Below are 23,571 nucleotides of genomic sequence, written 5' to 3'. Positions count from 1 at the left end.
CCCCCAAGGAGCATATTAGCTGAGGAGGACATGTCCTTCCAGGCTGAAGAAGCTATCTACCCCAGCCTTAGAAAAATCATTTGGGTGAAACAGACTAAAATCACTTAATCCATTTACATCATCCTCCAAAGGCAAGGTCATCCATTTCACCCAACCCAGATATAACCACCTGGTTCTGAACCCATGGCTACAGAAACCACACCAGCTCTCTGTCCCTGTATCCTGTAGGTTGAGATGATCAGATGTACGTTTAAGGAACATACATAATTTCTTCCAGGACTCAGACTTACCTTGTGCACCGTGCCAAACACTCCTGATCCCAGAACTTTCAGCTTCTTCAACTCTGTCTCCTTGAAGATTCGGGCTAGGACTTTATTGGCTTTCTCACTGGGATCAAGGGGCTCCAGACTCTACAGGAACAAATTGGAGAGAAGCTGATTTTACCTTCTCCTCCTAAGAATCCCAATTTGACAGGTGCCTTACATCTCACCCGCCCCTCTATGACTTTGTAGTATTATTGATATTTCCCCCCTCATGTTCTGTTCTGGGTTTGTTTGCAAATATTCCCAACAGCTACCAAGAGACCAGTATGGGGTCAGTCTTCCTACTCTCAACATAGCTAAAAATTTCTTACAAAGGAAACTTTTCTAGTTCTGTCAAATTCTTTGAACAGGCACCGTGAACTCCCAAAGATGCTAATGAGGCTTGGTAAATGTCTCTTCATTCTCTATGATGCGATGTCAGTTCAAAATATTGTGTCACCACCTCCTGCTCAACAACCTTAGCCCACTGTTTCTGCAAACCTACAAGCAAAAATAGCTAAACTCATCCTACTTCAGGCATTCCACCTGCTCAGCTTGACAGAGTCCCTGGTCCTTGCACTGGAGTATATTTGGTTCACATGAACACATGAAGCTGCCTCACACTGAATCAGGTCAATGTTGTCTACTATAGCTGGCAGCAACTCTCCAGGGTTTCAGGTTGAGGTCTTTCACTTCATCAGGAGATGCCGGAGGTTGGACCCGGCGCCTTCTGCATACCAAGCAGAACTTCTCCCACTGAGCCAAAATCCCTCCTCATTCCTGAGACGTGTGATCTGAGTCTTGAGTAACAGATGCAAATGACACTTGGTCAAGGCCTGATGGAACCAGACCAGTGGCCCAAACATAGAAGCCTTGCGAAGTCTCACCTCTCCTCTCTCCAAGTATCTGCGCATGGCTCGCTTCTTCTGAATCTTCTTGCCCCGGCAGTAGAGGAAAGTGAGCAAAACGCAGGAGCAAAAGATGAAGAGGCAGCACACCACCATCACCGCAATCACCGTCGGGGCTTTCCTGGGATAATCATCATTATGGCTTTAATTTATAGCCTGCCCTTCCCCATAGGCTCAGGGCGGGTAGCATCAAAATATAACAATACAGTCAATAACATCAATTAAATAAATGTAAATTAAGCGTTGCAATTAAATTGAGTTTAAAAGCCGCCATCTCACTTCAGTTAGAAGACCTCTGGGAGGGGGATGTTTGGCAGGTTTCTTTAGGTGACACTCTGCTTCAGGTAGGGAGGGCAGTGTTTTGTTGGTGTTAATTTCGTGACCATGGCGGAACAGCTCTGACTTACAGGCCCTCCAGAACTATTAAAAATCCAGGAGGACCTGCTCTCCCCAGGCAAAGCATATCCCACCCATCCGGGGCCGAGGCTAAAAAGGCCCTGGGCAGGGTTTGGGGAATTCAGTGGGGTATAATACTATGGAGCCCACCTTCCTCAGCATCCATTTCCACCAGGTGAACAGCTTTTTATCACCTGGATAAAAAGAGATCAGATGTAATCCCAGGAGATCTCCAGTCACCACCTGGAGTTTGGCAACCCTATGCCTGTCCCACCCAGGCAGGGATATAAAGAGGGTCCCCAGTCTGTGAATTTAAAAAGCTTATTTTTGCAGGGGTGCTGTTTTAACATCCTTCTTATTATAAAAACGAGGTTTGAAAACATAAATGACAGAATTTTAAAACATTTTCAGAAAGCCCTATATCAATAAAATGGCTCACTAGGGGGGCATCTCTGCTTGTTCCGAAAGCAAGATCTAGGTTCACAAATTCGGGTGCAAACATATCTTTCACTTACTCCTAAATATCTCAACCAACACAGGCATTCGATCAGATATGTAATTGGTGTGGTACGGCAGTTACTACAGAAATTTAGCTAAAATTTAAACTTTAATATCAGGGATACATTTTCAGATGGATCCTCTAGGCATCTATAATGGTCCACATTATAGATGCTTTAGATCACGGGTAGTCAACCTGTGCTCCTCCAGATGTCCATGGACTACAATTCCCATGAGCCCCTGAGCCAAAGGCCAGCAAGGGGCTCATGGGAATTGTTGTCCATGGACATCTGGAGGAGCACAGGTTGACTACCCCTGTCTTAGATGTTCCACCTGCAGATTTACCATTGATATTAAAATTTTGGATATTTCAGAATGCCATTTTAGAGTCGACCCTCTTTCTGAGGAGGGGGGGTCCTCAATTCCATGTGGGATATGGCTAGTTTTTTATAAGTTGTCTGAATTTATATCCTTGCATAATACACTTATGACTCTGTCCCCTTACTCTTTTAGTGCTTTTAGAGTATGTCCCTTTAACTGTATTATGCAATTTCTCTTCAGCAGTATAATCCAAAGGTTAACTCAGTTTTTTCGAATGTTTCTAGAGGGTTTCCCCAAGTACGTTCCTGAAGGGCTCAGAGTGTTGGGACCCTTGTTCATTCGTTGAACTCTTGTAAGCCTGATTGCTGAGCTATAACCTCTTTGTATATGACTGCTGCCTCATAACTTTGTAAAAAAACAAGCATTTATGGCTTGTTTCCTTTGTTCTTTTGTAGTTAATTGTCACGGAGGAAAGATACAGCAAAACTCAGCCTGTAACTTGTACAAGTCTGACTTTGACTTCTGTTGTTTGAGTATGCTGACGATTAAAGCAATTTTGTTCACTAATCTGCTTTGAAGATTTACATTCCTGCTGTCACCCATGGGAATGCCAGCCAAGCTAAATCTGCCTCCTGACCAAAGAGGGGAGCCCCCATAACTGTAGGATCAACTTCCCAAGCAAATGCTAAACGCCCAGCTTGGCCATTCCTGAACAACCTTCTCCTTCCGCCTGCCACACTCATGACAGATGCCTGGCCTCGTTTGCATTAGCGGCTTTAGGGAAGAGAGGGGCGGGAAATTACGAACTTTCTACATGTTGGTGGGAACTTCCTGCACCTTGTAAGGGCGGGAAGGAGATCAAAGTGTAAGGATCCACGCCCTCCGGCAACAGGCAAGGGCCTGCAGTTACCCTGCCCTCCATTCATGCCGCCCACGAGGACCTCAAGGCAAACTGGCATTGGTGGGAGGGAGATTTCCTGAATGGAATGAAAATGAATGTAGGGCAGAATCAGAGGGATAGCCCCAATCGGGTCTAAGGAGGGAGGGGGGGGGATTGGATGTGCCAGGAGCATGCCACTGATCTACAGTTAAGTTATTGTCTCTCTCCTGCCTGAGATTCAATGCTACGCTGGAGAAAGTATACAACCTTTGTTTACAGAAGGGCCTGGCTTTAAGTGGTAAGGCAGTAAAAATGCAACAAGATGTAACAAGCTTATAGAGTGTGTGTATGGGGGGGGATAGGAAGGCTGTGGGCTTGGCCAGTTTCCCTGCCTTGGCCTGGGTAGACTTTGGCAGCCAGTACCCTTAATGCTCCAGTATCGGAATCCGGAAACAGCCTGGAGAGGGTTCAGGCCCCAAGTGCAGTTAAGGCTTGGAAAAGCAACTCAGAACAGGTGCCCCTTGGCTGGGAACTCATAGGGAGGCCGGGGGCAGGAGCACGAATACCGTTGCTTGGATTAAATCCCTCCATTTATATGATGCAGATCTTAATGAGGGGAGTGAAAGGACTTTAATACTCGGAAGCATCCTGCAATGGACTATAGTCCCGCTCCAACTGGACAAGTCAATAGCACCTTAGAACCTGAGCTGATAATCCATTCAGCCTTTCTCAACTTTTTTAGCGTTGAGAACCCCCTGAAACATTCTTCAGGCATCAAGAAACCCCAGCAGTGGCATGTTCATGCAGAAGATGGTTGGGAAGCATAACTGTGTGCACACACCCTACCCAGGCACATCCAATCCCCCCCTCTTCCTTCTTAGACCTGATTGGGGCTATCCCTCTCACCCCCTCCAGGCCCATCATGGGCCATTTTGGGAGGAGGGTCACCATGACCAAATGGGTCCTTACAACCCAAGTATATGTTCAACCAATTTTAAAAATATATGACAAATTAATTCCCACCCCTGCAGGAAACCCTTCCAGGGCCATCAAGAATTCCCAGAGAATTCCCAAGAATTTCATGAAACCCTAGTTGAAAAAGCCTACATTAGATGCCAGAGGCAGCTTCTCCCATCTCCCCTGCAGTCTTCTATGACCCCGCTGAATCAGTGGGTCCCTCCAGCAATACAATGGGGGATGCAGAGAAAAGGGAGCAAGTGAAAGTCCCCTTCCTCTTTCTTCCGCAGGCGGAAGGGCCTACTGCAAGGGGGAAAGGAGACCATGGCCTGAGCCAGTGATAGTAACAGTGGTTCACATTTTAAGAATGTTTTCATAACATCTTTGAATGCAAAAGATGACAAAAGATCATTACATCATTCAGAATTGGCTCTCATATGCTGCTTTTCTCAACTAGGAATCTCAAAGCAGCTTACATTTACCTTCCCTTTCCTCCCCCCACAATAGACACTCTGAGAGGTAAGTGAGGCTGAGAGAGCCCTGATATTACTGCTTGGTCTGAACAGCTTTACCAGTGCTGTGGTGAGCCAAAGGTCACCCAGCTGGCTGCATGTGGGGGAGCGGGGAATTAAACCAGGCTCGCCAGATTAGAAGTCCATGCTCCTAACTACCACTACACCAAGCTGGCTCATTCTATGTGTGACCCTTTTCAGTTTTCTCAACTTAGGGCTACAACTGCATCCTATTTTCTACAGTCCTTCTGGGACAAAGCCTCTTTCTGGCATTTGGAATTTGGCCAGAGAGGGACATTCCATTCATAAAGAATTCTTACAATGCTCCTCGCATTAGGAGGATCTCAGCACATACCTGACAACAGGCAGATGCTCCATGAAGCAATTTTCAAGATGTGGACCATCACACCTATAGGAAACAGAACCAAACAATTATCTTAGGAGGCCGAGAAAATCTACCTCTTGCATGACATCCAGAGTCCATGAGAAGCAGAAATTCAACAGAGCCATCCTAAACGGAGTTAGATTCTCCTACGCCCAGGACAGACGGGGATAAGTCTGTTTAGGATGGCCCTGAAAGTTATCTCCTAGGTAATCTTGCAGGAGGGAGAAAAATAGAAGCCACATGTACTGGTTTCCAACTCCTGTAGATAGTCTGGAAACTATTGGATTCCAAGTTGTGAATTTGGGCAGACAGGGCTGAAACATTCTGCTCTTTCAGTTCTAGAAGGCATCCTACTTTGTCTTCAATCTAGATTGTGTCGCTTCCCTTGTTTGTCACTCCCCCCGCCTCCCCCAGTGCAGAAAAACTCTTCATGTTTGGAAAGTCCTGATCTGAGTCCTGATCAAAGAATCTGAACCAGGTGCTATCTATAGTTGGTTGCTATGGAAGATCTCACCACATGAGAGCTGTGATAGGAAATGGTGGCCGGAAATGGGGTCCTTTTGTGTTGTTTCCGCCATCTTGCTGTTGATGGTGTTTTAATATTAGGTTGTTTTAATTGGGGCAGGGGATGTTTTATTGTTGATACTGGATTCTTGTTTTAATTGTCTTATTCTGAGCTGCCTCAAGCCGGCAGTTGCTGGGAGAGGTGGGATATAAATATTAAAAATAAAATAAAATAAAATAAAATAAAATAAAATAAAATAAAATAAAATAAAATAAAATAAAATAAAATAAAATAAAATAAAATAAAATAAAATAAAATAAAATAAAATAAAATAAAATAAAATAAAATAAAATAAAATAAAATAAAATAAAATAAAATAAAATAAAATAAAATAAAATAAATCTGTGATAATACTCCAGCGGCTTCTTAAAAATCCCATCATTATGCTTTTGGTACATCCCTTCTGCCTAGGCCAGAACACCAACCACAGATGGTCAGCTTGGTCCTAACCTGGTAAGAAATTCTAACTTGGAAATTCTATCTCTTGACAATGTCAAACTGTCCTCCCTCCTGCGTCCCCCTGCCCTTGTAACCTGTGTCACAATAGGCCTGTTCAGAGTCTACAGTGAATATACGTACACCCTGTGTAAACAGCCAATGTGTGTTCACTAAAGAAACGAAAGCAAGAACCAAGATCAGCTGTACATGGGTTGAACATGAGAATTAGTTAATGTACATATAAACAATCAAGTGTACACGATACATGGCTTAAACATGCATTCGCTCTAACATATGAACAGGGCTTTTCAGAAAGTGGTTTAGACATTACACAGATCAATAGGACCCTGGATCTCTGGTTTGTGGGAATATACACACTCTGTCTGTGGATCGCTGGTTCTCTTCTTCGCCCACATTTAAAGGAAACCAGAACACTATGAATCTTTCAGAGCCGTTGAAAAACACATGGTTAGTTTTCCTGTTTGTATCTTTCCTCTTCTTTTATTGCAGGGTTTGGCAACCCCTGGCACTCAGGGCAACAACAGTACAGTCGACTATTTAGCTTGGCCCTGAGAGCCACGTCTCTGCCCTAGTGACAGAGGCACGGACAGCACAATGGGGAGAAAGCAAAAAGCATGGCTCATGCCCATCATTGCCTCCCAGAGATGCACGGCTACCAGCCAAGCCAAGGTGAACTGCCAAGAGGTTGGCCTGTTGCAAATGTGTCTGGCCAAGTACAATCCACATCCCCCGCCCTTCCATTGCTATTTGGTCTGCCAGCATCTTGTTAAAGAAGAAGAGTTGGCTTTATATACCCCACTTTTTCACTACCCAAAGAAGTCCCAAAACGGCTTACAAATACATTCCTCTCCCCAAACAGACACCTTGTGAGGTAGTTGGAGCTCAGAGAGCTCTACGAGAACTGTTCTACAAGGAGTTCTGAGAGAACTGTGACTGGTCCCAGGTCACCCAAGATGGCTGTACGTGGAGGAGGAGTGGGGAATCAAACCCAGTTCTCCAGATTAGAATCTCCCACTCTGTACCCACGACACCACAATGACTGTCAAGGTTGCTACCCCTGTCATTTCCACAGGGGGGGAGGGAAATGTTCTTTTGTCTGCATTGTCTGTATTTTATTATGTTAACATGCAAAATAATTGAGTGACAACTGGTTGAGAAACAGTAGTAAACACTATTGGAACGGCTCTTATCACTAACCCCCTGATTTTGAGCCTTACCCTTGCGTGCAATTCTCATGGCACGGCCAGCACTCCCTGTTGGCATCTGGGTACTTGAAGATAAGCCCCTTCTCCCCTACGATGCCCTCGGGGCAGCGCTCCACACAGTGTGGTCCGTCCTTGTAGTTAGCACACTGTACACAGGCATCGGCACCCTGAGGAGTAAAACATGGGGCGGCTCACTGGAGAATTCACGGCACTGCATACAACATGGATACAGGAGAAGAAAGACCCAGGAGGAAATATCCGGGATTTCATAGGCTCCCAGGATGATGCCACCTCCCCGTGGAATGTGGCAGGACTTATCAGCACGCACGCCGGGTTCTGTGTCCTTTTTGTTGGTTCTCAGTCTATTAGACTGTCCTTAAACCAGCCTTCCAAAAACGCAGCCTTAAGTTTCCAGGGCTCTCTCTACAAAGCTACTCCCTAGAGTGGTGCCGGACTCGGGCAAAAGGGGGTAAGAGCTCAAGGGTCAACAGCAAGGCCTTTTAGCAATACCCGAGGGTGGCTCCTTCTCTCCAAAAGCTATACCAACACCAGGGAGAAGGGCAGCAAGTCATCCAGTTTTTAATTGTTTCATTTGATTTTACATAAAAGGGCTTTTTTAATGGCTTTCATTAAGTTGTTAGTGTGAAGGTCAGGGGAGGAGAGATGAGCTGGACGCCCGCTGCTATTTCGCTCCTGCAGTTGTGGGCAGGGGAAGTTTTGCAGAGGAGGGCCAGGGCTCAGCATTCATCCGGAGGCTTCTAACACAGCTATTTGTAGCATGCGTTCCAAGGGATGTTGCCTGGCTCAGGGCTTTGCTGGCAACAGCAGCATCAAAAAAAGACTCAAGGAGGAGTGGAGAAGATGTGCACTTTGAGAGCCAGCATGGCATAAAGCAGGGGTAGCCAAACTGCGATGTCCATGGACTACAATTCCCATGAGCCCATTCCCATAAATCCATGGATATCTGGAAAGGCACAATTTGGCCACCCCTGGCATAGTGGATATAGCATTTTTCTGTCACATGTTTATCTTGCCCATCCTTGTAGGAGCTCAGAGAGATTCATATGGTCCTCTCCTCCTCCAATTTCCCCTCTCAACAACCCTAGAAATTAGGGCAGACCAAGAGAGCATGAGTCCTAGACCTAGTCCGACACTCAGAATGACTTAAAATGGAGAGTGCAGGGAAAAACCTGATTGCATGCATTTCCGCATTCGGCAGCCCCAAATTAGACCCTGTTAGACCCTGCTTGAAAAGGTGAAAAAAAGTTTTGGGGGGATTACTTTGCTGCGGGGCAACTGAGGGGACAACTAGGGACTGCGCCTGGAGAAGCCAATTTGAGTGTGGAAAATGATCAAAAAGTTTAAAAGTTTAAAAATGCAAATCTGAACAATATCGCTAGTGTGGAAAGCTAAATAACGGTTGTTTTACATTATTCTGAATGTTTATTCCTGTGAGTTTACGCCAAAGTAAAACTATGTTTCAACAAATGCAGGAAAAAAGGGTTGCCAAACCCCACCCCACGCCTAGCTCCAAGGCACTGCCATACCGATCCGCTGCAGGTTAGGTCTCTGTCGATCTTCTGGCACTGCGGATGGCACGGGAAACACGCACCCTCCTGCAGAAATTCTCGAACCTCCCTAAATTCACCACAGAAGAGGGGAGACATGAAAACCTGGAAGCCAGGCTGGAATCAGAGGGAGAAGGAGAAGGGGGAGCCATTATTACCCTTCGTAGAAGCTACAGGAGTCAACGCAGGTTCCTTCGCGGCTGTAGTTGCGGCAAGAGACACATTGGTCCGGGCCGGGCCCCCAACAGCCGTTGTCCGAGCAAAGGGGATCACAGGTCTTTCCTTCTTGTCCTAGGAGAAAAATAGAAATTGGATCACAGTCAGGCCCCATCTTATACTGGAGACTTCATTCATTCATTCATTCATTCATTCATTCATTCATTCATTCATTCATTCATTCAATTTATATACCACCCTCCCCGAAGGCTCAGGGCCTTCAATCTTTCCTTCTTAGAGGCCCCTAAACCCAGTTCTCATCCCCTTGACCCATCGGTGGCCAAGCTACAAAAACAGAACGTTCCTACTTTAAGGGTTTTTCTACCCTCAATCCCATGGGTGCATCTGGAGTTGTTTCCTAGAATCACCAGCCTGCTATCATGATTCTATTGGCAGCAGAGGATGGGACCTGCAATAATGGCTTTAAACTATGTGTAGAATGGTACCAGTTAGATATCAGGGATGAAGCATTCACCGTCAGGCTAGCTCAGCAGTGGAATTGGCTGCCTAAGGAGGTGGTGAGCTCCTCTTCACTGGCAGTCTTGAAGCAATGGCTAGGTAGATGCTTGTCATGGATGCTTTACACGGATCCTGCATTGAGCAGGGGGTTGGACTAGATGGCCTGTATGGCCCCTTCCAACTCTCTGATTCTATGGTTATCCATAGTAACAAGTAGCATGCACATAATCCACATTCTGCAGGCATTATCTGCTCTTGGTGTTCCAGCCCCAAGACTACTCATCCTTTTCCTGCCAGCCCCACACTCACGGCAATTGTCAGGGGGCTTATTAAGCCGGATGTCAAGGTCTGAGCGCCGGCGTGAGAGCACATCCCAGTGGATGGTGTGGTGATAGCAAAGCTGCTGGTTCTCTGTGATGTAGACCTTGCCGGCACTGATCTGTCGAAGTGAGCGGAAGCCCAATGAGGTCACATTCATGTTCTTCATGATCAGCAGTGAAAAACCCCGGCTAGGAAAAACAAACGCGAGAGTCAGGCCTCAGGAGAAAGGAGCGGAGCTACGGCTGTATGGGTGGGAAAGCAGAGAAGCAACAGATTCCCACCCACCCCTCCCATATTTTGGAAGGATTTAGGACAGCAAACCTCTCTGCCCTGTACAAAAGGAAGGGGCAGCTATCAGACCAAGGTCCAGATAGAGAAGTCCAATCCAGATACGCCATATATGTCTGCCTTTCTCTATTTTTTGACTTTTGAGAAACCTCTGAAACATTCTTCAGGCTTCAAGAAATCCCAGAAGTGGTGCGATCATCATGCAGAATATGTTTGGGAATCATCACTAATGGTTGTGCGCCTCGGGCTGGAACGGCTGCTTTGGCACTTGAAGTGCACAACTGTAATGCATATGCCCACCCAAGGTCCCTTCCCTTCCCACTCCGTCCAGGCCCATCACTGGCCATTTTGTTTGGGGGGGGGTGTGTGAACATGGTCATGTCACCCGACAAATGTTTTAACACATTTTAATAATATATAAAAATAATTAACTCCCAACCGTTCAGGAAACCCTGCCAGGGCCATCAAGAAGCCCCAGGGTTTCACAAAACTCTGGATGAGAATGCTTGGCATAGGGAAACGTTTGTGCGTGTGGGTGAGGGGCCAGATTTCAGAGTATCCACTACTTCCTCTGTGTCTTTCAGCCTTTGCTGGAGTTTGCGGCTTGCTTGCTGCTCCACGGCAGATGTTCTGAGTGAGTGGCTCATCAACATCCCTCGGAAGACAGAAGGAGGCCCTAAGGCCTTCCCTGACACAGGAGCAAGGCAAAGGGGATTGGACAAGAGAGCCGCCCTTACTTATAGAGGCTGCGGCCACCAATGGTGACCAGGTTGGAGAAGACGCTGAAGTCGTTCATGTGTTTGGGCCACGACTGGATGTTCAGGTAGCCTGGAAGCAAGAACAGAAGGCCAATGATTTCCGACCCCTTGGTCCCGCCACCCACCGTCCCACCCCTCGTGGTCTCTGGGCTGCTGCCCAGGTTCAGAGCCTTGGGTATGAATTTCATCACTTCCTTCTGAAGAGGATGCCATCCTCCCCAAGCAGCCCCGTGCCAATGTCCTGCCAGCACCCTTTCCTGCCAGCACTCCTGTCTGCCTTGACTCCCTCTGCTGCTCCTGCTACTCCCAGATCTCAGTCCAATTCCAGCCAATCATGATAGGAAAGTGGGGCCTAGAAGCATTTCCCAAGTGAGCAAGGAGACAGATTTCAATCTTTGTCTAGCAATCCCTGAACGACGCCTACATTCTCTTCCTAATTTGTTGTCTTTTCTTAGTTATTGTATACATGTTGGCAGAGTTTGAAAATGCAGACAGAACAAAGCACCAGGCTGCTTAAAGAATAACATAATTTTATTTGGAAGATAGAAACAAGAGAGAGAGAGAGAGAGAGAGAGAGAGAGAGAGAGAGAGAGAGAGAGAGAGAGAGAGACCTAACTATCTATCTAGCTGTTGTCTGCCATCATTCTGTCTAGTTAGCAACTGCTACTCTAGAAGGAAGTAGGGGAAAGTGTGCTAAAAAATCAGGAAGTATCCTGATGAGCCAATCAGAACACAGGAGAAAATAATTTGAAAATTGTCAAGAAGTTCCTATCTAAGCTATGCTAAATATACATTTCCTCCGATGCCCCCTTCAGGACACCCATTATATTCTGCACACTGCAGATCTTGCCTATTCCAACAATACATGTATACAGACAGTCACCATAATATAGTGGGCCCCACACAGTACTTTCCTCCCCATTGATCAATGCTGTAGCGTCTCTTCTTCCCCCTTTTCCCTCTTTGACACTTGGAGTGGCACCCCTTTCCACTGTGGGGGTCCCAGTCATGCTGCTCCTGCTGCAATTGTACCCTGCTGGGGACCCACAAATCCTTGAACTGGCTCTTGTGCTACAGGCCACTCCTTCCTGCAAGCCTCTCATCACAGCCAATAAAGGCCAAAAACAGCACAGTGTGCTGTTTAGCGTATCAGACTAGACTCAAAGGCCCACTCGGCTATAAGACTGGCTGAACTTCAGCCACAAGCCAGTCTCCCTCTATCTACTTTGCAAGGTCGTTGTGAGGGCAAAACATAGTGGAGGACCATGTACACTGCTGTGACCTCCTTAACAGAAGTCAGGATAGGGCCTGCGTGTGCCATCCATGCATGTAAATAAAGTTAAATTCCACATGTTGTGATTCCCTCCCCCTGCCTCGTATTTGCACAGAATTAGAAAACAATCACAATCCTGGCTTGGAAGACACTCTTAAAAATGACATTCTGAAGAAAGATGCTCTTGCAGGCAATGGAAGCCCCACAACGCAAGCCATAAGGGGAGGACTGCAGTAAGTCAAGGGGAACTGTCATCATTCCTATCTCTAGGGCAGGGGTGGCCAAACTGTGGCTCTCCAGATGTTCATGGATGACAATTACAGTGAGCCCCTGCCAGCAGGTTAATCGTCATCCGTGGACATCTGGGGAGACAACCTCTGCTCTAGGGGGAACAGCACTGCCATCTGAACAGCCATGAATCTCACACCCTGTTATTCAACCCTCAGTCCCACGTATCCTGTCATGTAGAGCTCCTCGCACCCCAAGCTCACCTGTGATCTCTCGTACTGTCCGGAAGATGTTGAGTTTTTCTGGGTCCAGTGCAGTTATGTTATGCCACGGGTCCCTGTAGGCAGGAAACAGGGAAGGTCAGAGCCAGGCTTAGGGCCACCAGGGGACAGGGCAGAGGATTGAGGCTGCATGGGGCTTTAAAAAGCAATCGCTTGCCAGAATGTAACTGGCAGCCAGCATTTGAGGAGAAATGGGCACCAGCACTAGCAGGCATTTCTGTAGCAGCCTTCAGTGGCTGATCCATAAAAAGCACAGAGAAATCTATACTAGCTATTACAAAGCAGGGATCAACAACGGGGCGCATAATACTCTGCTCAAAGGAATTTGTATATTCGTATGGCTTAGCAAAAGCAGGGCAGGATCCACGAATCTCCGTTTTCCCCCTTCCCCACCCAAAAACTGCTCCGATGGAATGGTCAGTTTGGATTTGCACCAATGAATGGAGGAACTTTAGTAACAAGTCCTGAATCCGTGCTCACTGCAATGTGGTTATGGGAGGTTATTGTACTTGGGGGAGGAGGGTAAGAAGAGTATGTAAGGTTAACTCTCTTCTACTGCTGCTGACATCATGAAAAAAAAACAGAGGAGAATATTAGAAAGAGAGCATTGTGCTCAATAGGAAACAAAGAGCGGGCTCAATCCATTTTTGGCGCCTGGGGCCACTTGTTGCTGCCACTGCCTCCACCACTTCGTCCTCCCGCCACCTCCACTGCCCCCTTCCCTGGAAGCTAGAACAAATCCTCCTCCGGGAATTCCCTCCCCCCCAGCCCTCTTTAAAAACAGTGCAGCCTGCCATGCTCTCCCCAAATGACTTGCCAGTTTCGCACAAGATTCTGCCCTTTTGTACGGACAAAGACACAGTTTGGCCAACTTGGAATGACCAGGCAGCCAAAATGGCTTTCAACCCCTTGCAAATGAAGGAAGTGTGTTTGTGCCACACAATTTTTAAAAAGAGGAGTACAGCCAAAGGGACAACCGGCTCTACCTCTCAGGTGCAAGCAGATGTGACAGAGAGGAGTGCTTGGGCAGGTCGGGAGAGTAGTGGCAGGTAGGTGGCACATTGCCACAGCTCCCCAAATCCACTGTCAGAGGTGACTGCCCCACTTGACCCCCAAGGAAGGCCCAATCCTGTTTCATAAATATCTGTACACTAAAGCAGGGGTAGTCAACCTGTGGGCCTCCAGATGTCCATGGACTACAATTCCCATGAGCCCCTGCCAGCATTTGCTGGCAGGGGCTCATGGGAATTGCAGTCCATGGACATCTGGAGGACCACAGGTTGATTACCCCTGCACTAAAGCACCCATTGTACTACTAAAAGTGCCAACCAGTATTTCATGGGGGAAATTGCTCAGACCAGCCAGATTCCCTTGTTAAAAACCAAACCCACCCTCATAAAGCGGCTGTTCTAGGGGGTGGCATGGGTGTACCATTGGAATGAAGGAGACTCCTGAAGCATCGTGGCTTCATCAGCTAAGCAGCAATCTAGGAGGGATTCGAAGAGCAGGGAGCGAATCCAACTTCACCGGGGGAAGTTGGAATTACTGAAAGCTGTCTCTGGAAGGGCCAACAGAGAGAGCCATGTGGTATCTCACCATCTGCTCCAGGGAATGGGCAGGGAAGATGTCAAAAGGAGGTGGACTTGGCTGGTGGCTAACCTTCCCTTCTGGCCGGAGGCCAAACAGCCAAATCTGCAGCCCAAAGAAATCTGGCTGAGATCTTCAGGAATGGTGATCCTATCGGCTGCACGGCTGTCAGTCACGAATCACACTTCTCCCCGGGGATGTCTGCCTCACAGTTGCATGTGGGATCCTGCATAGGGCCCACCGCTATGTGGCTCCCACCCTGCTGCTCTGCTCTGCCCCGCAGCACAAGCAATCGCATCTCAGTGTTAGTCCTTGTCATTGCTGCAAGCCTACCCTTCCAGGCCAGTGATAAGGAAGTCCAAGTTGCCCAAGATCTTGGTACAGTTGATAAAACGGTCAATGTTGCTGGAATCCACGGTCTGAAACTTGCTTCCGGTCCCAGTTCCTTCGCAGGCTGGAGAAGCAGGGCAAGGGGTGCGTGTGAGTTTTTAGGGAGATGGAAGATACCAACTTATCTCACACACCCCAACACTGCCCTGAGGCTAATGCAAGAAGCAACTAAGCAATCCTCTGTTCTGGGCAACTGAGATGAGCTCCCAAGCATCACAAGGAGAATGAGTTTCTATTAAATGACAGTCTTTACTCATTCAGTGGGTCGGATCCTGCCTAGAATGACCTTGGACACAATGGATTTCTGCCAGTACTTTACTCCAAACCCCCTGTCCCCCAGGAACAGCAGTTTGGAGAGTGTTTGGGCCTCTTGAGCAGATACACCTTCTATCCCAACAAAGTGGCTCTTAGCTCTAGGGAAGAAACAAGGAGACAACTGCAAAAGCACCTGCAGGTGCCATGGCAACCACAGGCACCACACTGGGGACCATGAAGAGAGTCTACAAGACCCCTTCCAGTTCTATAATGTTTCCACAGTTCCACAGGGCATGCAAGATGGAGCTCTTCCGCCAGACATTTGGTTGAGGCAGGGCTAGGAAGATCTGGGTTCCTCCTCTAGCGTCCCCAGGATGCCCATCCATCTAGGCAGACAGCCGCTCCCGAGGCTGGTTAGTGGCTGGGGAATTGGGTCTGGTGGCTTGGGAGGGAATTGATGGGATTATGCTGCTATTAGTGTTACTTTAATTCTGTTTTTATGGGTTTTATTGTAAACTGCCTCGAGCCGGCCTGGCTGGAGGGGCGGTCAATAAATTCAGATATAAATAAATAAATTCTTCAAAGATTGGTTGGATGCGACTTCATCCCTCACAAGTAACAAGCTGGCATGTGTTCTGTACTTAAGTATGAAATAAAACAACAACAATGCGGGAACAAGTTCCGCAGAGCAAGGAAACTCCTGCTGTCATGGCTCATAGGTAGTCCTCCGTTCCACCTGCCCTGTGGCTCTTGATTCTCTCACGTACCTTTTGGACAGAGTCCCACGCAGGGCTCGCAAATCTTTAGGTCATGTTTTTCCACTTCCATTTTGTCGTTCGGGCAAGTTCGGACGCACGAGCTCTGATCCACCACAAAGTTGTCTGTGGGGAAAGTGGAAATGAAGGAAGAATGGCAAAGATGAGAAACCAGGAGCTGCAAGGCCTGGGGCTCCATCTCCAGGTTTGAGAGAAAGGGAGAGTGGAAAATCGGAGGGTAGAGATCTAAGGCTGGGCTGGAAGCCAAGGCTGCCCCTCATACCTCTACCCAGCTCTGGAAGGGAGAGGGAGATCTAGTAGGTCAGCATGTGAGAGAGAAATTGCTATTTCTAGATTCTGACTTGGTCCCAGTGAGGATTCACAGATTAAAGCAAACTTAAAAAAAAAAAACACCTCACAAAGCATTTACTCCTTCTCCAAATCTGGGAACAGTTAAACTTTTCTAAAAACCTGTTTGAGTGACAGAATAAAGCACAGAGCTCGTGAAGAATTAGGAGATATTCATCAGTTCCATCATCAAGGGAAACCTGCCAGCTTGGTATAATTGTTAAGAGTTTTGGACCAGGATCTGGGAGAGCCAGGTTCAAGTCTCCACTCTCTGCTGGAAGCTTGCTGTGTGTCCTTGGGTCAGTTATTCACTCACAGCTCAACCTACCTCATAGGGTTATTGTGAGGAGAAAACGGAGGAGGGAAGGATGCTATAAGCCACTTGGGGTCCTCGTTAGGGAGAAAATTGTGGTACAAATAAGCGAACTTCAGAGTCCACACCCATCTCCACTCACAGTCAACTCTGTGCACACACGAGGAAGGGGCAAAGCTGGAAGCATCCTGCCCGACCCATAGCAGCTTCCAAAGACTACCCTTAACAAGATATATGTCACAGTGGAATATATTCTGCTTGGTGGCTCTTCCTATGTACATCAGCCCATGCGCCTGGTTGCTTCCACCAGAGGGCCATAATGGCCAAACCTTCCCATGGAGAAAAGGCAATTTAATCCACACCAGAGCCCCTGCTTCAGTGCAGAAAGGAGACTTACTCCCTTTTTGCCATCAGCACTGTCTATAACTTACGCGGACAGTTTTTGACACAGATGCCACCATACTGGTATTTGGTATCAGGGTTGGGCTCCAACTGGAAAGTGAGCTTGTTGTAGATCAGTGGAAGGGGACAGAGGGTCTCACAGGCCCCGCTGTCGTTGAAGTTCCGGCAAGCCTAGGGTTGAAAAAAGGATGTTGGAGAAAGATGGACAAGACCTGGAACCTCAGCCTTCCAGACCAAGATCCCAAATGTTCAACCCTGATCAGTCCAGATTCCCCTTGATCATGACAGCACACCAAAACAGGGATGGATCTTGGAAATCTATTCAGCTAATGACAGAAAAGGCCTGCCCCATTGGAAGAAGGCTCCTAGTGGTGGAAGGAAGCTCTGCCATTAAGAGAGTGGATTCGGAGACTCCAGCCCCTGAGCTAATTCCATAGAGACATTCTTAGCAGGCTCAGGGGGGAAAACTACATCTGCATCACCACCCTTGTCTTCCAAGATAGCCCACTGAAAAGCCAGGACTGCAGGAATCATAGAATCGTAGAGTTGCAAGGGGCCATACAGGCCATCTAGTCCAGCTCCCTGCTCAGTGCAGGGTCAGCCTAAAGCATCCATGAAAACTACCAACGCAAAAGGGCTATAAAAGGATATTAGGGAGTTGAATGAGTGGGCATTAGCTCATCTTGAGTAAGTAGACGGCATTATGGCTGGCTGTGGGAAGAGGTAACACTGAGAGAAGAGATAAAGGCATCCAGGATCTACAGAAAGGGTTAGATTGTGGGAAGGATAGCATGACCATAACCAAGCGTTATCAGGAGTATCAAAAGAGCTGGCATTATTGCGCCACTTGGCAGATGAAGGTGTTGTCTACGTGGACATTGAACAACCTTTGCGGTTGTTCTCCTGCAGGGATTGTCAGCTAACCAATCAGCAACCACTTCTACTGGTCTGTGGTAACCAATGAGGAACTTCATTTAAAGTCCAATCACAAGGCTCCGTTAAGAGCCAATCAGGCTGTTTGGCAGGAAGCCTGAAGGGTATAAAAGACCAGTTGGGTTGCGTGTGTTTCTTGCTCATTGTTTGGTTGGTGCTGGTGTTAATGAAGAGCTGAAAGTGCTGAAGACGGTTGTGTTGTAACTGCTGAGCCCACAAGTATATCAGCAGGAACTAAAGAAAAAGAGGATAGATATATAGGGAATAGCACAGTAGCAACCTTAAGATATTCAGAAATGCAAACATTATAGAAGCACCGAGGAATTATAGGGGACACTCAAGGATTTATGGGGCTGAACCCTGAACAAAGTTAAGAAATGTGAGATGCGGTGCCACTACCAGATCCCTGAGCAAGCCTCATGTATCCCTGCATTCAAAGCACAGTTTCTCTATGGTCCCCTCCCACCCCTTTCTTTGACCCATCCCAAACCCACAAAGTTTTCTCCTCTGCCCCACCCCCAAAAGCTGGACTTGGAGAGTAGCTACGTACAAAGCACTGGGTCTTGCTTGGGCCCGTGCAACCTCCGGCGCACTCATCATGGCAGCACTCATTCGGATTGGGGCCAAAACAACGGCCATTGCACTGAGGGGCACATATGCTCTTGGTCACTGCAGCAGGAGGAGAAAAAATACTGATGAGAAGGTGCTCAGTCACAATCTGCTTCTCTGTAAACCTTGGTACAAGCAGAGACGACCCGTCAGCCGAAGATGAATAAACAGAAAGAAATTTCCAAGCTGGCAATGGCAAAAAGCCATTTCAGGGATACAAACAAAATCTTCAACCCACTACCCAAATCTTATATTTTTATATGCCTTATACTTTATATTTTAAGCCATATAATTTGGGTCTAGTAGTATCAAAGGTCCATAAAGGTAACTATCTTATAAATGAATAAAAGCTTTTTGCCATCGCCAGCTTGGAAATTTCTTTCTGTTTATTCTCTGGAAACCTTGGCACTTGCATGTTTAGTACCCCATAACACAGGCCCTGCCTACAAAAGCATGGGGTGTTTAAGTCGAGGGCATTTGATCCTTACAACGATCATCATTGCACCCCTGTTCCAAGCAAGCCACATGATATCCCATCGTGGAGGACCAGGTTTTGCTGCCATTCGCAATTTTTTTTTCAAAAGGAGACTGACTGAGTGCTGCTGCACCCGGTTTACACCAATGAGGACTTTGAAGATAGCAAGGGAATAAGCCAAACGTCATTGTTGTTTTTAGGTCAAGATGTTGTTCCAGTCATGGCAGAATGTAATTAACTAGAAGACCAGGCTTTGCAATCATTCGCGATTTTTGTTTCAAAAGGAAAATGGCTCACAGCTTTTTGGTAAGCGCACTGGCACTGGGTAACAGCCCAAAAGGCATTTAAACTCAGGTAAAAGGCAGTGAAAATCTATGTTGTTCTTCCCAAACAAAGAACAGAAAGGGGACAGTTTTGCCCTCTGTTTTCATCCAACCACATTCTATGTAGCCATCATTAATGCACTGGATGCACTACCTGGGGGGGAAGAAACACATGTCCCCAGAAACAAAATGTAGCAATAACTAATGATGGGAAAACATAATCTCTCTGCAGCGCAGGTACTGCCTCGAGGGAAGATGCCTGGATCATGAGTCACCAATGAGTAAGAACCAGGTGCCTAAGTGTGAATGGAAAGATCCAGGCACGTTTTTATCTATGCCCATCCGTTTGTGTCTTTAGCTGTGATCTAACTTTCATCCTTAACAAAAACCAGGCAGATGGACAAGGGGAGCTAAGCCCCACTTTTTCATCTTCTCTCCCCCCCCATGGATTTTTCTCCCAGCTTGGCTCCACTAGAACAGGGGTAGTCAACCTGTGGTCCTGCAGATGTTCATGGACTACAATTTCCATGAGCCCCTGCCAGCAAATGAAGAGTTACACTCTTCTCAGCCCATTGATGTTATGGATTAAGAAGGGTGTGTAAATCTGTTTAAGACAGCAGTGTACGTGTGATAAACAAACCACTTGTGAATTCATAATGGGAAAGGCACCTTCCCCTCCCATACATTTCAGGGTTGCCAACCAAGAGACCTCTGGGTGCAGAAGAATTGTATGTGTGAGCGGGCGGGAAGGGGGTGGAGACACAGGAAACAACAGCACGTGACACTGGGACATCACTTTCAGAAGCAATGTCAAGGTATCATGCTATACTGTAGGAATTGCTCTGATCTCTATGGTTTTTACCAGAGAGATTGAAGAGATCTCTAGAGCACAGCACGATGCCGTGACACTACTCATCTGGAAGTGATGTCACAGAATTGTGCAGCTGGCTCTCACCACCCCACTGAGCAAGGGTGGGGACCACAGCAGCAGGCGTCAGAGGTTGCCACAGTAAATAAGTCTACATCCAATGCACGTGTGGAGTGAAGATACGGTCACCAGACTTCATGGGGCCTGGAATTCCCCTGGAATCACAAATGATCTCCAGACTACAGCTGCTGCGAATGGACTCAGTGGCTTCACATCCCCAGTGACCTCCCACCCCAAACTCTGCCCTCTACAAGCACTATCCCCAACTCTCCAGGAATTTTCCAGGCCAGAATGTATTATTTATTAATTATATATTATTTAGTTTTATAGGCCGCCTTTCTTGAGCCCGTCATTTGGGGGCGGCATACATCGTTGGCAGCACTAAGAAAGTTATAACCAAACTAATGATTGTGAGTAAACAAATAAGGCACGTGGGATACTGTGAATGAAGCTCTTGATTCCGGGGAAAATTTCTGAGATTTTGACATAGTCTTATTTATAGGACAAACGATTCAACTCTTGAGTCTCAGTTTTTCTCCCTTTGAAGTCCTTCCTGGTTTCCTGACCTCTTAAGTAGCACTTGGCTGTTAAAGGGGTATTACTTATTAAAAGAACACCGTATCTAACCTAGCTGTACAGCAGGGGTGTCCAAACTGTGGGCCTCCAGATGTCCATGGACTACCATTGCCATGAGCCCCTGCCAGCAGCATGCTGGCAGAGGCTCATGGGAATGGTAGTCCATGGACAACTGGAAGTCCCATTTTGGACACCCCTGCGATACAGATAGATCCCACTAAAATAGGTACCACCCTCTTTCCTTTTCAAATTCCAAATACAAGCAACTTATCACATGCCAAGTGTCAGGTGACTCAGGTCTTTCTGAACTCTCCCTGATGCCTTTTGACTCCTAGATTTCTCCCAAGAGCACTGTGATACTTACATTTTTGACAGTCATCAGGACTGGGACCCCAGCAATGACCATTGCAGCTCTCATGGCATGGAGGGCCTGTTCAGGGGGAACAAGAACACCACATGAGCCACGGAAGTCAACCTGAATGAGTGCCTTGGCTCAAAGTAAGCTTATCATCCATGACATGCTGCTTCTGCTGGGATCTTCTCATTTCTTAAAACATCTCTTATGCTCCATTTAAGTGCCGTTTTAGAATCAGGGTTCCCCAGCGTGGTGCCCGTGGGCGCCACAGCACCTGCCAATACCTTTCCTGGTACTTGCCAAGTGTTTTTAGAAAGTGGGAGGGACACACTGTCAGAACTTCAAAGGTGTCCGGGGGCTCAAAAGGTCCCCTAACCACATGGCCTGTTTTTTTTTTTTTAATTATTATTATACTCCCCCATCTACCCTGCTTTAGATGTGATCTTCTCATGTGTCCTTCTCAGGACAAGGACAGCAACAAAGGAGTTTGAGCACCTAACCTTTTCTAATACAATTCTAACACGATTACTACAAGACCGAGAACTCCCAGCTGCTACTATAACAGAGATCTCTGAAGTGGGATTCCATTTGCTTCTTCCACAAAAACAAAGACCAGCTCTTTGTTTCTCTACAGCAAGGATCCAGGAGGGAACACCTATTCAAAACCAGCTACCTCCATCGGAGGAACATACTTGTCTGGCTTTGCAGCTGACCCCAGCAACCCTCATGCCAGCCATTTTGTGGTGCCCCCCACTCATCATTCCCAAGGTGCCCAGAGGCTCAATGAGACCAAGGCCATGGACTAGAGAATGACAAAAGAAGAAGACACAAAATGGAGTCTCCTGAAATGGAGAGGGACTCAATGAAAAGGGGAAAAGATACCAGTGGGGAGCCCCATTCTACATTTCCCTGTGGGCAAAGGGACTATTCTCCCAAAGTAAATCCACAGCCAGTCCTAAAAGCCTAAAACTGTGGGAGCCAGCATGTTGTAGTGGTTAAAGGACTCTAATCGAAAGAACAGAGTCTGATTTCCTGCTCCTCCACATACAGCCAGCTGGGTGACCTTGGGCTAGTCACAGTTCGCTTAGAGCTGTTCTCACAGAGCACTTCTCTCAGAGTTTTCTCAGCCTCACCTACTTCAAGGGTGTCTGTGTTGGGGTGAGGAAGGAAATGGTGTCCGTAAGCCGCTTTGGGACTTCTTGAGGTAGTGAAAAGCAGAGTATAAAAACCTCCAGCTCTTTTAAGCTTATTGTGAACTGAATGATGAGTACTAAGGCTGCCAGCCTTCAGGCGGAGCCTGGGGATCTCCTGGGAATTATAACCGATCTCTAGACTATCAAGATCAGATCCTGCAGGGCCTGCAAAACGGAGCTCTTCCGCCAGACATTTGTCTGAGCCCAGGTAGCAGACCCAGGGATTAAGACCGGGTTCCCCTCTCTCCTTAAGGTCTGGGCCAGTATTAGACTGACCTGACTCGACAGGTCTCCAGTGACAACATCCCAATTTCCATAGGCCATCTTTGGACCACCCACTGGATTTGCGTGGAAGATAAATTAAAGTATTTTGCCATAGTTTGGGTTGAGTCTTAGAATGTTTTTAATGGCTTTACTGGGGGTTTTATTGCATGGATTGTATACCAAAATTGTAAACCGCCGCAAGACAGCTCTGGGAGTGGCGGTCATGCAAATCCAATTATAAATAAATAAATAAATCCCCTGGAGAACACAACTGGTTTGAGGGGTTCACTCTGTGACATTTTACCCAGCTGAAGCCCCTCCTCTCTCCAAGCCCGGCAAGTCCATGCACCAACCCCACCCTGCTACCTGTTCATACTCACAATTGTCCCCATTGTCTGTGACCACCGGCTCAAAATTCGGGTCCCGGATGATGTCCCTCCAGTTGATTGTGTCCATGTGGCACAGCTGCTTGTTCCTCCCAATGTAGACTCCCCCAGAAAGGATTTCTGAAAAACAAAAGGGACAACGATAACTTCTAAAGTGTGAGGAAAAGCAGTTCTTCCTGAGCTACAAAACTATGCGCCTGAAAAGTGGGCCGTGGCTCGTGAAGCCTGTGCTGCCATTCATTCACACTGAGGCAAACAATTGGCCCACCAAGGTCAGTCCTATGTCCTCAGACTGGCTCTTCAGGGTCTCAGGCAGCAGGCTTGCACTTCCCCTGAGTCTTTAGACTGGAGATTGGGACCTTTGGCATGCTGTTTGACTGAGCCACAGTCCCTCGTTAGCCACGGCAGTATCATAAAATACCCCTTTAAAAGCCCTCAACGCTCTTGTTTTCATGGTGCTTTGTGGAACTATGGAAAGGAATAGCTAGGTATTCCTTTCAAAAACTGATGAACTTTCACAGATATGATGATTGATTGATTATTTATTACGGTCATTGACCGTATCAAAGTATCTACAGACCACATACATTATTACAAGGTTTTAACAGGACACTCGGCATCAGGGAGTTAACAAAGGCACAAAACATTAATACAGCATTTTGACAGTCAGGTCACTCAGCATCAACAGTAACCAAAGAT

At 47.1% G+C, this 23,571-nt stretch overlaps 1 protein-coding gene across 1 annotated transcript in view; it reads right to left on the bottom strand.

The window, feature by feature from the left end:
• Nucleotides 1–23,571, bottom strand: part of ERBB3 (erb-b2 receptor tyrosine kinase 3) — a 105,046-nt gene that overhangs the window by 16,593 nt on the left and 64,882 nt on the right. The window contains exons 4-18 of the mRNA XM_077328842.1: nucleotides 22,867–22,992; nucleotides 21,039–21,104; nucleotides 18,314–18,432; nucleotides 16,860–17,001; nucleotides 15,780–15,893; nucleotides 14,701–14,821; nucleotides 12,763–12,836; nucleotides 10,978–11,068; nucleotides 9,941–10,140; nucleotides 9,115–9,247; nucleotides 8,936–9,026; nucleotides 7,401–7,555; nucleotides 5,130–5,183; nucleotides 1,190–1,331; nucleotides 291–410 (exon numbers count right to left, since the gene is read on the bottom strand). Of these exons, the coding sequence (XP_077184957.1) occupies nucleotides 291–410; nucleotides 1,190–1,331; nucleotides 5,130–5,183; nucleotides 7,401–7,555; nucleotides 8,936–9,026; nucleotides 9,115–9,247; nucleotides 9,941–10,140; nucleotides 10,978–11,068; nucleotides 12,763–12,836; nucleotides 14,701–14,821; nucleotides 15,780–15,893; nucleotides 16,860–17,001; nucleotides 18,314–18,432; nucleotides 21,039–21,104; nucleotides 22,867–22,992 (1,748 nt within the window). The remainder of the gene's footprint in view (nucleotides 1–290; nucleotides 411–1,189; nucleotides 1,332–5,129; nucleotides 5,184–7,400; nucleotides 7,556–8,935; nucleotides 9,027–9,114; nucleotides 9,248–9,940; nucleotides 10,141–10,977; nucleotides 11,069–12,762; nucleotides 12,837–14,700; nucleotides 14,822–15,779; nucleotides 15,894–16,859; nucleotides 17,002–18,313; nucleotides 18,433–21,038; nucleotides 21,105–22,866; nucleotides 22,993–23,571) is intronic.

Source organism: Paroedura picta, chromosome 3 (genome assembly GCF_049243985.1).
Source record: "Paroedura picta isolate Pp20150507F chromosome 3, Ppicta_v3.0, whole genome shotgun sequence".
Lineage (NCBI taxonomy): Eukaryota > Metazoa > Chordata > Lepidosauria > Squamata > Gekkonidae > Paroedura > Paroedura picta.
This window is presented reverse-complemented; position numbering and strand designations above follow the sequence as displayed.